We start from the raw sequence: 14,146 nt of genomic DNA, 5'->3' as shown, positions 1-14,146 counted from the left end.
CTACCCAGAAGGTCTGCAGGGTTTAGACTGAGCTTTGGCACTTACTACGAAGGACAAGAATGGGAAGTAGGATGAAAACAGGGAGTAACTGTCTGTATACAGAACAAATGAGAATTTCCAGTATATGACTGCCTCGGCTAAAGTAAACAGGCACACCTCCTATTAAAAATGCATAGAAATGCTGCATAAAAAGGAACAATGAGAAAGAAATTCACTGCCAAGGTGAAAAGAAAGGCAGTAAAATCTCCAGGTGCCAGAAACAAAGTGAAAAATAAAGCTGGAGAGGTTAGGAGGGGGCTGGTGCCACAGCACAGCAGGGTGTGGATGTTCACGGTGGGAGGGGCTGGAGATGGAGAGTTGGCTCCTGCAAGTTAGGCTATTTGAGCTGATCCTCCCGCCTAAAGCCTGGAGCCTTCCTGCCCCACCCATCTGTGAAAAGTGGACAGAGAGTGCTGCCCATGAAGCCCAAAAGAAGCCCCAGAGCTGTGCAGACGGGTCAACCACAAGATCTCAAAATCCCAAATCCGGGACACATTTTGGTCTGGGATTAATACTGTATAAATTGGGGCCCAGCATATTGCAGGGTCCTAATCTTATAAATTAATAGTGAAAACTGGTCTGGATTTTGCCAGGCCACCCACTGCCTCAGAGACCTAATTTGTAGATCATCCAACATCACTAGGGAACAGGACACTTAGGCTTCCTATGACTAGGAGCCTAGGGCCACGAAGCTGCCAGACATGAGGGATGACTGCAGGGAAAGGAGGACGAAACAAGAGAGCCAGCATCTAAATCAGGAGATGAATTCACTAGAGAAGAAATGAAAATAAAGCAAACAATAAACTATGCCACAATAAATATGTTTAGGATCCATAAAGAGATAAAAGGAATAAATTTCCATAAAGCATAAGAAATTATGAAAGAAAAACAGTCAGACATCAAACAAATAGGCAGATGAGAACAAAGCCCATGGAAAATAGTAAAAGAAAATCAATGTACAGGTTAAACACTAGACTGGATAAAATTGAAGAGAGAATTAGTGAACTAGACTATAGCACAGAGAAATTAATTCAGAACACAGCATAGGGAGCTAAAGAGATACAAAATACGCAAGCATCACTGAAAGATGTGAATGATTGAATGAGGCTTCAACACACTTTTAAAGGAGTTCCAGAAGAAGAAAAGAAATGACAGAGAAATAATATTTGAAAAGAAAAGACATGAGTTTTCCAGATGGAGAGACAGACATGAATCCTGAGACTGAAAGAGCATATCAGGTGCTAAGTAGGTATGGCAGTTTTTAGATACGTTTGCGAATTCTTTGATATTTCCTCCATCAAGAGGAGGAGTCCAATTCTCCTCCCCTTGCATATGCCTGGCCTGAGAGATGGTGTCTAATCAATAGAATGTAGTGGAAATGACATCATGTAACTTCTGAGGCCAGGTTAGAAAAGGTGGGACAGTTTTGCCCAGCTCTGTCTTGGGATGCTGGCCCTTATAAGCCAGCCACCCCACTGAGAGGAAGCCCAGGCCAGTTGGAGAGGATGCTTGTGGGTATTCTGACCTATAGTCCCTGCTAAAGTCCCAGACAACAGCCAACCTCACACACCAGAAGTACGAGAAAGGAAGCCTTCAAGATGCCTCTGGCCCCAGCCATCATCTGACTGTAACCACATCTGAGCTGAAGTGGGAACTGCCCCCTGGAGCCCAGTCATCCCCAGAGCCACGCAGGGAATAATAAATGATGATTCTTTTAACTCTCAGCTTGGGATGGTTCACTACGTAGCTGGAGCTAACTGGAACAGGAGGATGACAAGATAATTGCACATCTAGAAACATTGTAGTGCCAATGCGGGGAGAAAAAAGATAAAGAGAGAATCTTATAGCTGACTGGTGGGAGAGATAGACACCTTAGGCTCTGAGGGCAGAGGTGTTGGTCTGTTTCATCCACAACTGTATTGCCAACATCTTGAACGGTGTCTGACACAGTGTCAGTCTCAATATAATCTGCTGAATATCATTAAAAAAAAAAAGGTCACCCTAAAATCCAATACCTAACGAGACTACTGTAGTAGGCTGAATAACAGCCCCCAAAGATGTCCACATCCTGATCCTTGAAGCCTGTGAATATGCTACCTTACACAGCAAAAGAGAATGTGCAGGAATGATTAAGAATCTTGAGGTGGAGAGATCACCCCGGAGTATGTGGTGGACCCAGTAGTCACAAGGGTCCTTTAAAAAGAGAAGCAGGAGTGTCAGAGTTAGAGAGCGTTTGAAGATGCTATGCTGCTGGCTTTGGAGAGGGAGGACGGGGTATGAGTCAAGGAATGCTGGCCACCTCTAGAAGCTGGAAAAGGCAAGGACGCAGCTTCTCCTCTAGAGCCCTGAGACGGAACGCAGCCCTGATGACACTTCGATTTTAGCGAGTGAGACACATTTCTGACTTCCGACCTCCAGAACTGTGAGATAACATATTTGCGTTAAGTCGCTGTTTGTGCTGATTTGTTAGAGCAGCAATAGGAACCTATGTTATATGATGATATACTTACTACCATATATCACCAAGAGTGTGGACAAAAACATTCTCAAAGATTAAGAAAGATCTACCCCTGCAGACCTTTGCTGAAAGAACTTTCTAAGGATAGATGCTTTCAGCAACAAGCAAATTAAACCCAGAAAAAGAATGTATGAAAGAGACCATGGTTAGCACAAAAATTGGCAGGATGTGGGGGCAGAAGGAACCCTCCTATGCTGCCAGTGACTGGATGGACTGGCGAGCCATTCTGGAAAGCTGCACTGTGGGACTGGGTCCACGTAAGAACGTGCACACCCCAGGACCCCACAGTCTCACTCCTGGACACGTATTCCAGAGAAATTCCCACCCAGCACCGAAGGAGACATGTGCAAAAGCAGATGCGCTGGAGCGTTGTCTGTGGTCATGGGAAGCCTGGCTGTCAGGCACAGTGAACAGGTGACCACTACAGAGTTCTAGGAAGCCGCCAGACACATCAGACTAGCTGTGTGCACAGCAATATGGACAGACCTGCAAATTCGAGTGCTGAGGGGAAAAAGAGAAGAGAGGTCTACAGCACAGAAACATTTATGTAAATTAAAAATAAAACAAAACACTGTGTATAAGGACAGACATAAAATGAAGACAGGGCGTGGGACATAAAAGGAATAAATAAATTAAAAGAGGGACCTTTCACGGATCAATGATTGTGCCTTTAACAGAGGAATGTAATTAGCTTATCTCTCTGCCCCTGCAGGTCAGATTAAAACAAGCCAATGAAAGAAAGTAAATACAAAGATGAGAGCTCAGGAGCATCAGAGGTTATGCGCAGCCAGAAAGTGAGATACTGGCGCAAAGAATTTGGTGCAAGAGCTGTCAAAGACAAACACCTGGTGAGGTGGGCACAGACGTGGGTCTCTGAAATGGGGGACGTTCACTGAGGAGGTGAGGGAAGGGCAAGAGGAAGGCAGGTCAACTCCTGGATGCTTCAGTCTCCCAGGACAACTGTAGGACCACAGATGAGTTGACAGAGTCTGTTGATGAAGTTGTCATGTGAATGTGGCTCACAGATGAGTGACAAGCAGGAATGAAAGGTGGCACCGGAGTCCTGAGTAGGATTAGAAACATTCTTATTAGCTGTAAAGGAATGAGTCTGTTCTGCTTATGATATGCAGCAGCACTCACTGGGTAGCTGTAATTTCAGGCAATTAGGTTGTAATTCATAATTTCACTGTGTAATGGAGCTGGTTGCGATGAGATGATTTCTACACTGTAGAAGGCTGACAATCACTGGGCCGGAAAAGCTCCACTTAATGAGCTTGGGGCAGCAGTCAGTCAGTCCCTGCGTAGTTCTCGGAGGGCTGCCTCCTCGAGGTCCAGGCTTTGTGAGTACTTTGCAGAGAATCACTCTCTTACTGTAGATTCTGTAAAGACTTTTCTTGAAGCCCTCAAACGAATGAGGAATCAGAATTTATTTACAGAAAAAATACATTTATGTCTATAAGTCTCATTTACATAGTGTTTGATGAAAGTCATATTTTATTGTGAATGGGATTTTGAGTAGGCTGAATCAGAAGAGAAAGAGATCACAAAATTGAAGAAGGAAAAAAAATCCAACAGCATTTCCACTCTCTGAAAATTTGGCAGATGAACTGTTCTCCATTTCGTCCTACAGGCCACTGAGGAACCTGGACTGGATAATCAACATGGCTGCATCAGAGAAAGGTCAGCGTTTGGCTGTCTTCCTAATTTCTTACCAGCTTTCCAACAAACGGAGTCAGCTACTCTCTTTATAGCCAAGCGTTCACCTTTAAACAGCCTGACCTCCTCACAGGAGCAGGGCTGGCGGAGGGAGGCCGGGCCATATGGATGCACAAACACTGGCACCCACCACTAAAGTTACCTCACGCTTTCCATGGCACGGATGTGCACACGCCCTTCAGAGCAACTGCAACTAATTCCAGAGAAGACATGAAAGAATCGTAGTTCTGAGGGCTCTCTGCCTTGGATCCCACTGAAAACTTCCTCAGACCACAGAGAGGAGGGCGACAGGTTCTACCAATAATGCTCTGTTGGGCTCAAATCAAGATAAATATATGCCCAAATGACTTCTTCTCTGTGAAACAAACTCATTTTGTCTTCTTTAGTGTTGTCTTCAAATGCCAGGAAGACTGATGTGTGGAACCCCATGGAATCTGGCACCATGTGACTATAATAACATTTCTCAATGTTTTACTAACTTCTTGTCTGTGTGGAAGTTGGAGGCAGAGTGGGGAAAGGGTGAAGAGTACAGGAGAGCAGTCCGATCATCAGAATGATGAAGACTGCATCTCATAATGAGGCACCAGAGCCGAAGTTTGAGTGTTAAGGGCTAACGTCAGTGTAGACCAGGCAGGATTATGAAACCTCTGTGGGCTCAGTTTTCTCGTCTCCAGGAGGGGTGTAATAATCACACCTCTTGTAGGATTCTGGTGCAGATGAAATGAGAGGTGCATAAATCATTGCTCACCACAAGGAAATGCTCAAAATATGTTCACTATTACGATTTAGGTTTTAAGTCCTGCTTTGCCTTCAGAAGTATCTATTTTTAGTCCAAGAGGGGAATGTTTAGTCTGAAAATGTTCAAAGAAGGTTAACGCTACCAATACTAACAGGTCCTTAAAAATACACTATCAAGATTGCATTGAAGAAAAAAGACTATTGGTAAGTGCACCTTGACGAACTGCCTGTCCCCCTTCGCTGGATGGCACAGGCAGTTCTGCACTGTGCCAGGCAATGCCTGCTTGCCCTTGGAGCCCCAGGGTGCCGATGTCCTGCTGGATTCCAGGATCAGCACACCCCTCTCTGCCCTCCTTCCTCTGGCTCATGTGACCCTGGAGAGTGGACAGAGCCCCTCCTTTTCAGATGCAGGGTTCATCACTGCTACGCTGTGGGCCCCAGGAGGAGCAGGGCAGGTATGAGGCGAAGGTGCCAGAAAGGCTGTGGTTCTTTCTCTCTTCACTGCACCTGTGGGGAGAGAGGTAAAGAGGCCCGGAGAGGCTCTCGGCTCATGTCCAGTGGGTGACTGAAGGACACTGCCTTCTCTTTCCTGTCTCTGAGCACTTGTTGGGATCACGGTGGGGGTGTGTGCTGGGGACCTACACCGCATTCATTGATTCAGTGGCTCATGGAAGGGCCTGGGCATATATCCTTTGAAAGAGCCACCACAAGATGGATGAGTGAAAAGGCCTGTTTCTCTGGCACTCTGGTTCATGTCTAAGTCTATGTGGTATCCCACTCAAAGCAAATAAGCCACCTGTGTTAGGAATCTTTACTGCTCAACAAACATTCACATGCTCTTCCCTATTTCTCAGCCCCTCTATGGTTAGGTAGAGGGTCTGGTTCTGGCCAATGGGCCATGAGTGGAAGCATTTAAGTGCAGGGGTGAGTCCGTTCAGTGATGTTTAGATGATGGGTTGCCATCAGCCTGGGTTCCTGAGTGAATATATGGAACAGAGCTGTGCGCCTATCCCCAAAACTGCACTGGACGTGGAGTACAAGCAAGAAATAAGCTTTCCTGGTGTGCCATGCCACTGAATTTTGGGGGGTTAGTTTGTTACTGCTGTATACCTATCATTACTCTGACTAATATATCAGCCATGCAAAGAAGAGTCAGTTAAGACTCCCAAATTGACATTGGGGAGGAGAGTACTGGAGCCAGACCCCACTCCCCTGAGCTCCCTCCTACACAGCCAGATTAGGGCTGTGAGTGTTAAAACAGGGTTTGTTTTCTACAAATCTTCTGTGAATTTAAACTTAGCTAATACTGGCATCTTCTTCCTCATCATATAAAGAAACTCCTAAGAAGAAATGGAACAAATAAGACATAAACAAAGTTCCATCAAGGACAAAAGAGAAGACTGTGCTTGTGTATGAACATCAGGTTGTTAAAGCTGGAAGACACAGATCACTGTCCATAATCCATACTTCATTTGTTAATTTGAAAATTAAGGAAGAACATAAAGAAGAAAAATATGGCTATCGTTTCACTGTCTGATTTAGCCTCTGTTAATATTTTGGCATATTAGCTTCTCCCCTATTTCTATGTGTTTACTTGTACATAGTAAAATTTATATAAGAATATATTCATGTAAAAAATACACTAGAACACTATAGCAAAGTTCAAGCCCTTTGACCTATACTCCTAGGAGCTTGCCCCCATCCCCAAATAACTATTATTATGAGACTGGTTTATGTTGTTCTTGTCTATTTAAGATATTTTTACACATACACATATATAGTTGATGTAAATTTATACACAGATAAATTAAAAGTAAACATAAAGTACTGTTCTGCAGTCCTGCATTTTCCATATACAGACACTGTGGTCCAGAAAAGCATCATGGAGGGGGAGGCAGTGTGGGAAGAGCCCAGATGGGACATAAGGCCAAATAAGGTGAAACAAAGATGAATCTTTATTTAACCTACGTTAAGGTCACAACGATTTCACTTCCAGAAATATCGCTACTGTTACCGATTTTTAGTTAAAAATATCAAAGAGATATTGACTTAGCATATAACAGGAGACAATGCAGACAAAGTGAACAGCTGCTTCAGAGACAGACCACGCTCTGGACACATCAGGATGATACTGCAAATGTTATTTCCCAGTAGGGATGGGCAGCCTAATAGTAAATATATATTATAAATGAACTAATTAGTAGAAAGAAGTACATAATAAAATACACAGTCAACCTTTAAGGTAATTACTCTTTGTAAGCAGGTCCCTTGGTTTAATTTGGATTCCTCTTGTCAACTCCTTTAAGCATGATCATAGAGTGGGCAAGAGATAACCCGGGTGACTACTGAAGGTGGATTCGATTCAGTGTTTAAAATCAGTTCAGTATTTAGAAAGCAGCACCAATGGATTCAGAACTAACAGCTCTGGGGGAGGACCTTCGGGCCATATAAGAGGATGCCCTGTAAATCGCCTCAGTCAGTGAGTTCATGGGACAAGTGCTAGATCTGCGTGTTGCACACTTGGATGAGCAAAACAGTGCTGAATCTCCTACAACCTCCAGGATCTCTACTGTATGAGAATGACGTGGGCAGATGCAATGCAGCTCCATCACACCTGTCATAATCACAAACTTAAAAGTGGCCCAAGACCGGCCTGGTGGCACAGTGGTTAAGTTCGCATGTTCTGCTTCTTGGCGGCCCAGGGTTTGCTGGTTCGGATCCCTGGTGTAGACATGGCACTGCTTGGCATGCCACGCTGTGGTAGGCATCCCACATATAAAGTAGAGGAAGATGGGCACGGATGTTAGCTCAGGGCCAGGCTTCCTCAGCAAAAAAGAGAAGGACTGGCAGTAGTTAGCTCAGGGCTAATCTTCCTCAAAAAAAAAAAAAGTGGCCCAAAGGATATCAGCCTGATCCCTGAAGGAGAAGGGGCTGGAAATTTGAGTTCAACCCCATGGCTAATGATTCAATCAATCACACCTACACAACGAAACCCAAATAAAAACTTTGGGTACTGAAGCTTGGGTGAACTTCCCTGGCTGGCAATCCTCTGAGTATTGTCACTCATCATAGCTTAAGGAAGAAACACCATCCAGGACTCAACAGGGAGAAGACAACTGGAAGCTTTGCATTTGGACCCCTTCCAGACTTCAACTATGCATCTTTTATTTTGGCTGGTTCTGATTTGTATCTTTTTGCTAAAATAAAACTGTAATCATAAGTTAAAAAAAAGTAGCCCAAAGGAGTATATGACAGGATTGCTAATTTGAAAAGCTTACAGAGTAAATGAGTCCTCAGAGAGTGACAATGTGTAAAGGAAATTTCTTCTTACCTGCACCCTTCCTTTCCTGACTCCTTTCTCCTAAAAAAGGCTATGTTACCAGGGATTTGGGGTTACTTTCTGTTAAGAAGGACGAGGCGAAGGGCCGGCCTCACGGCTGAATGGTTAAGTTCGCGCGCTCCACTTCAGCAGCCCAGGGTTTCGCTGGTTTGAGATCCTGAGCGCGGACATGGCACTGCTCATCAGGCCACACTGAGGCGGTGTCCCACATGCCACAACTAGAAGGACCCACAACTAAAATATACAACTATGTGCTGGGGGGATTTGGGGAGAAAAAGCAGGGGAAAAAAAAGAAGATTGGCAACAGTTGTTAGCTCAGGTGCCAATCTTTAAGGGGGGGAAAAAAAAAGGACGAGGTGAGGGGCAAGGAAATGGGTACTCCAGCATTCTGGAAGTTTACCCGTCCTTTTTCCTAGCTAAGGAGCCAAATGGCAGCCACTGAAAAATCTGGAGTTTAGAGTCCTCGTTCATATTTTAAAAGACTTTAGCTGAACTAGGTGATTCCATTTTTATTACATAGGTCCTATGAACAGAACAATGAAATCCCTTCATAAATGTAACGCTGCATTTAGAAATCAAGAGTAATAGGTTCAGAAAAGACAAACACTTGTATCTTCTTATCAGTGATGGAAATACTGCCCTCTCCGCTCCCACGCCAAGTTAATTAACTAATACTAACAGTTTTTAAGACATTTTGAGGGGGACTGGGTAAGTAGAGAGGGGGAAACTTCAGATTTGGGTGATTTTTATTTGGTTCAAAACAGCGTGTCTTATAGTCTCTTGCATTTACTGTGGTGATGACCAGAGGGTCAACGCAGAAGCCAGACCCCAAGGATGAAGGAAGCTCAGGAAAGGTGATGGGATTCATTTCCAGACATGTGGAAAATAATGAGGTGGGGCACGTGGTATAAGGAAGAAACTGCTACAATCACTTTATGCCATGAATTTGCGGAACTTTCCCAAGAATTTGTACAAAATCTCAGAGGGAACTTGTGTGGCCCATTTTTGACTCAAGTCTGTCATCCAATGGGACAGAGATTCACGAGCCTGTGGTCACATCCAGTTTGCTTCAGTGAACTATCTGGAGAAAGCATTCATTTTTGCTACATGGCAGTTGACCTAAACAATTAGGGAAAAAATGCAAATAGTGTGGAGAAGCTGGATCTCCCATCACATGTCCTTCCTATGAGCTCCCAGGGCACCCTCTGTGTTCACCTCTCCCTACCACTTGACATACACCATCATAATGACCTGTTTACTTGCCTGTCTCCCTAACACCCATCAAGCCAGGGACTGTGTCCTGTTCATTACTGTAACCCCTCTGCCTGGCACAGAAGAGACGACCAATCATGTTTACGAAATGAATAAATGCGGAACAAAGTGCTTCCTTTCTAGAGTAATTAATTCTACCTTGCCTAAATTAAGCCTGCTTCTTTAAGTGTGAGGAAAGGAGTGGTTATATTACAGAGCATGTAGAAATAAATGATTATCTCATTTAATAATGAGCTGGGACCAATAATAAAAAATTGTCTGCCTGTTGTTCCTTAGTTACTGCTCTGCCAAGTAGCTCAATCTGTTAGCTGACATTAACGATCTAATTTAATTAAATCTTGAACAAGGCTCAGAAAGCCCACTGAGAGCACTTTGTTTAATTACAGGCAAGGGGCAAGCACCAATCCTATTGATCTGGTCAGTTCAAATTCTATACAATAAATGTGGGCAATGGGAAAAAAAAAGTGACCCCAGTTGCTTTGCAGGCAACTTTGATGAACTGTGGATTCAGAGATGCTGTAAAGATAGCAAAGGCAAACCAGCCATAGATCACATGGTATCACAGGGACAGAAATGAAACCACACCTTGGTCACTCCACAGAGCTACACATCATGAAGAACAGAAGACAATCAACCACAAAAGACAGATTCCTCCACAGAAAAACGAAATATTGGGTGGTGGTAGGTAGAAGTCATCTAGCATCTGAAGTCTAGTAAATTGGTATTCAAAGGCTTCTAGCAAATTCTATGAGACCCACAATTGTCGAGAAATAAATCCAATTCATGGGTATGTATACAAATTCCTGAGAATATTTCCAGTTGAGGAAGAGATACAAGTTCTTCAACATATTTTTATTTGGAGGTAATTGAAATGTAAATTATATACATTTATATAAAGCCATATTAAGTGCAAAACTTAAAGGTAATAAAAGTGATCAGAAGAAAGGTTTTGACTACAGTGTGTGTGTATGTGTGCATGTGTGTATAGTTATTAAATGTTTATGAGTTCTTCAAATATCTAAGGATTCTTAGGGAGAAAAAAAAAAGGGGCCAGCCCAGTGGCGCAGTGGTTAAGTGTGCACGTTCCACTTCGGTGGTCTGGGGTTCGCCTGTTTGGATCCCGGATGTGGACATGGCACCGCTTGGCAAGCCATGCTGTGGTAGGCGTCCCACATATAAAGTAAAGGAAGATGGGCATGGATGTTAGCGCAGGGCCAGGCTTCCTCAGCAAAAAAGAGGAGGCTTGGCAGCGGATGTTAGCTCAGGGCTAATCTTCCTCAAAAAAAAAAAAAAAAAAAAAAGATACGGTGCTAAACTTTCCAGACAGCTTAACACGTAACTCTGAATTTCACCCTAAACAACTACTAACATTTTTTGAGCATTTACTGTGTACCAGCTACAGTCTAAGTGCTTTGTGAGTATAATCTAATTTTCCTGCACTGGGTATTATTATCATCTCCACTTCATGGCACAGTAAATTGAGGCACAGAGAAGTTAGGTAAGTTGCCAAAGACCCATGGTGACTTGGTAGGGCAGGCTGTGACCACAGAGGGTCATACTCCAGAGCCCGGGCACATAGTGTACCACGTATTAACACTATGCTGATATCAGTACTAACCTCCAGAGTTGGAGAAAAAACTCAAAGGAGGATGGGCTTTTCATCTTTTGCTAGTCACAATTAAGGGCTGTCTTGTGCTTTAGTAACTCAAGTTAGAGGAGGAAATTTATTCTAAACCACAATATGTAATTACATCTAAGACCAACATTTCCTTCACAAAACACACGCCATGAGAATACGCCCGCTAAGAGCGAGCACACCTAATTAGGGCATTAGTCATAATGACCAGGGAGGGTAACCAGGAAATCACAGGTGGTGTGGGCCTGAGCACAAAGTGAACTTCATCAGCTGCCCAGATAAAGCCTTTGCTGACTGGGATGATTTACACCCGCTGATGCAAGTGTGGAGAATGGCAGCCGATACAGCTGGGTGCTGAAAATAAGCTTTTGCATGTGAGTTCAAACAAAATGATTTCAGATATGAGAGGTAGGAACGCTGGCCTTTTAATTATGACATTAGTCACAAATGAGGAAAACAGTTGATAATGTTCAAATATAGTAATTTCTTCCATATTCATATATAATAGCAACCATGAAAACTTGCATGTGGATTAAAAACAATGATTTACATATGCTGTCCTTATGGAGAACAAGTTAAAGTGCAATGATGAAGGATGATGAATTCTGCTAGATGTATTTTTTTCCTCACTAATTCAACTTTATCTATGTGCAAAATTACGGGTCCAAGCGCCACTAAAAAGCAAGCTTCTAATATTGCCACAATTGAGAAAGAGAGTAAAGCAGGTCTAGAAACTCAAAGTGAAGTTCAGAGGAAACCGTTTCTGACTGAAGAGTTCATTGCTTCACCCCAAGTCCAACCACAGATCAAATTCACAGCCAAACAAAGAAGTACTTGTGGGGTCCTGAGAAAAAAACTCTATCTTTGGAAAACTGAGTGCTTCAGCGACTCTGCCAAACATTTCTATCCTGAAAAAACAGCTCCTATAGTAATGGATGTATTTCCTAAATAAAGGGGTTCTCAGACTGGTTCAGGCCAAGAGCCATTGGTACACTGCGGTACATACCAGGAATGACACATACATACATACACTTGTACAGAACATACATAAATACATATATTTGATTATTTTAACTTTAGTCTACACTAGAAGAGATAACATTTCATACAAGACTCAGTATAGATAAGTGAGAGCACGTACTATACTTAAAGAAAAATTTAAAGAAGAAATGGTAAAGGGGAAAATTCTACATACTTTTACAAATTATAAGTTATTATTAGTCTATCTTAAAAGAACATTTTAATTGAGTTTGGGAAAGACGTGTGTACCCTGGAGAATGGTTTGTGAATCAGTGCTCTGATATAATTTTATCATCCACTTAGGTTTGCGATTCCAGAGAATAGTTTTGTAAAAAATCTTACCTCCATACCTCACACTTTCAAACTACATTCCTCTCAAGAATGACTTCTTAACAAGATGGGGATGGTGATTCCCAAGACTACAAATGCCACAAAATTCCTGGGGCTGCCTTGGGCTCTACCTGATGGCTTCTCGTGGCTCTATACCCTCTGGGAAAGGCCCAGCCACGTGGGACTTGGCGTGCTCACCCTCCTCCGGAGCCGGTCCCGCTCCTCCCGGATAGCATTCATGGTGGCCTTGGTCCTGTTCAGCTCCTCCTCTTTGCTGCACAGCATGGCGGTCAGGCTCTCATTCTCTTCCCTCAGCCCAGCCAGCTCCTTCTCCCAACGAGACCGCTCTTCAGCCAGGTTGGGATACAGGTCCCGGCCGAGTACCCCCTCAATTTCCTCGACTGTCTGGAAAACACAGCCACAAAGACAAGCCAAGTGAGTTACCTTGGAGAAAAGGGAAGGGGAGAAAATAGGCCAGACTGGAGGGAGTGTCCACAGAGGAATGAGTTCTGGAGCCCCTTCACTGTAGACAGTAATCACGACTAGTGACACCCCCTAAATCATCCTCTCTCTCCATTTTCAGATGAGGCTCTGTCACTTGCCTGGGTCATAGTGCGTGTTTCCAGAGTAAGAAAATCAGTCCCTTCCTGGTGTCTAAGTTTATCTGTGGCACTAACTGCCATGTCCACACAGATGTTTATCTCCTTTGTCCAGGTTCCAGAGTTGGTGAATACGCATAACCAGACAGCAAGCCAATTAGTGATCCTGATAATGCAAATGTGAAGTGGCAAACTGCATACGAAATCTAACTAGAAGCTTCCTAAATTATAGGCCTCCTGTGTTCCAACTCAGCAATACAAGAGGTCACATCACCATTTCCAGCTTTCAGTGTCACATCAGAATTCAGAGGGTGGGAATGAGCTTCAGTCCCAAGATGTGAAAGACAAAAATAAACCTCAGTGACACAGAAAAGAGGAAGCTCACGGTGGAGGTTTCTAAGACAGCCAGGATTTAATTAACTAATAAGACAGCTATGAGCTAAAATAGAATCTTAATAGTAGTTGGAGAATTTTTAAAAATTCATGTGAAACACTGTATTAATGGTTTTATACATAGATAAAATTAGAAAAAAAAGGAAGAACTCATTCTGCTGGCTTTCAGAAACTATTCCTTCACATTTATTGTCCTTTGGAAAAGGAAGTATAAGACAACTGATATGGAAAGAGGAGGGAGAATTGCTATGTAGGGTAGAAGGCAGCAAAGCCATGTGATGAGAAACAGAAGGTCTCAAAAATGAAAAATGTGTGGGTACGTCGCTCTTAGATGCTCACGTGGTTCCCTGATGAAGACAGATACCCAAATCTGGCTGCCACTCTCCACATGTGGTGCTTTGTCCTTCCTCTCAAATCTGAGACTCTTATTCCACCCGGCCCTGCTCCAGGCCCCGCTCTGTCCTTTGCTGGTTGGCAGAAATCCTTGGCCTCCTCCTTCCCTCTCAATGCTGAGGCTAGGGCTAGTATCCAAGTCGACATTACAT

The 14,146-nt window shown here is 43.5% G+C and overlaps 1 protein-coding gene across 5 annotated transcripts in view; it reads right to left on the bottom strand.

Moving 5' to 3' along the window:
- MCC (MCC regulator of WNT signaling pathway) overlaps positions 1 to 14,146 on the bottom strand; it is a 411,658-nt gene that overhangs the window by 59,848 nt on the left and 337,664 nt on the right. For all 5 annotated transcript variants that reach the window (XM_046665743.1, XM_046665741.1, XM_046665742.1 and 2 more), the window contains one exon: positions 12,808 to 13,014. In XM_046665743.1, coding sequence (XP_046521699.1) covers positions 12,808 to 13,014 — 207 coding nt within the window. The remainder of the gene's footprint in view (positions 1 to 12,807; positions 13,015 to 14,146) is intronic.

This window comes from Equus quagga, chromosome 7 (assembly GCF_021613505.1).
Source record: "Equus quagga isolate Etosha38 chromosome 7, UCLA_HA_Equagga_1.0, whole genome shotgun sequence".
Classification (NCBI taxonomy): Eukaryota; Metazoa; Chordata; class Mammalia; order Perissodactyla; family Equidae; genus Equus; species Equus quagga.
Note: the sequence above shows the minus strand (reverse complement) of the source record. Positions and strands in the feature narration are given on the sequence as shown.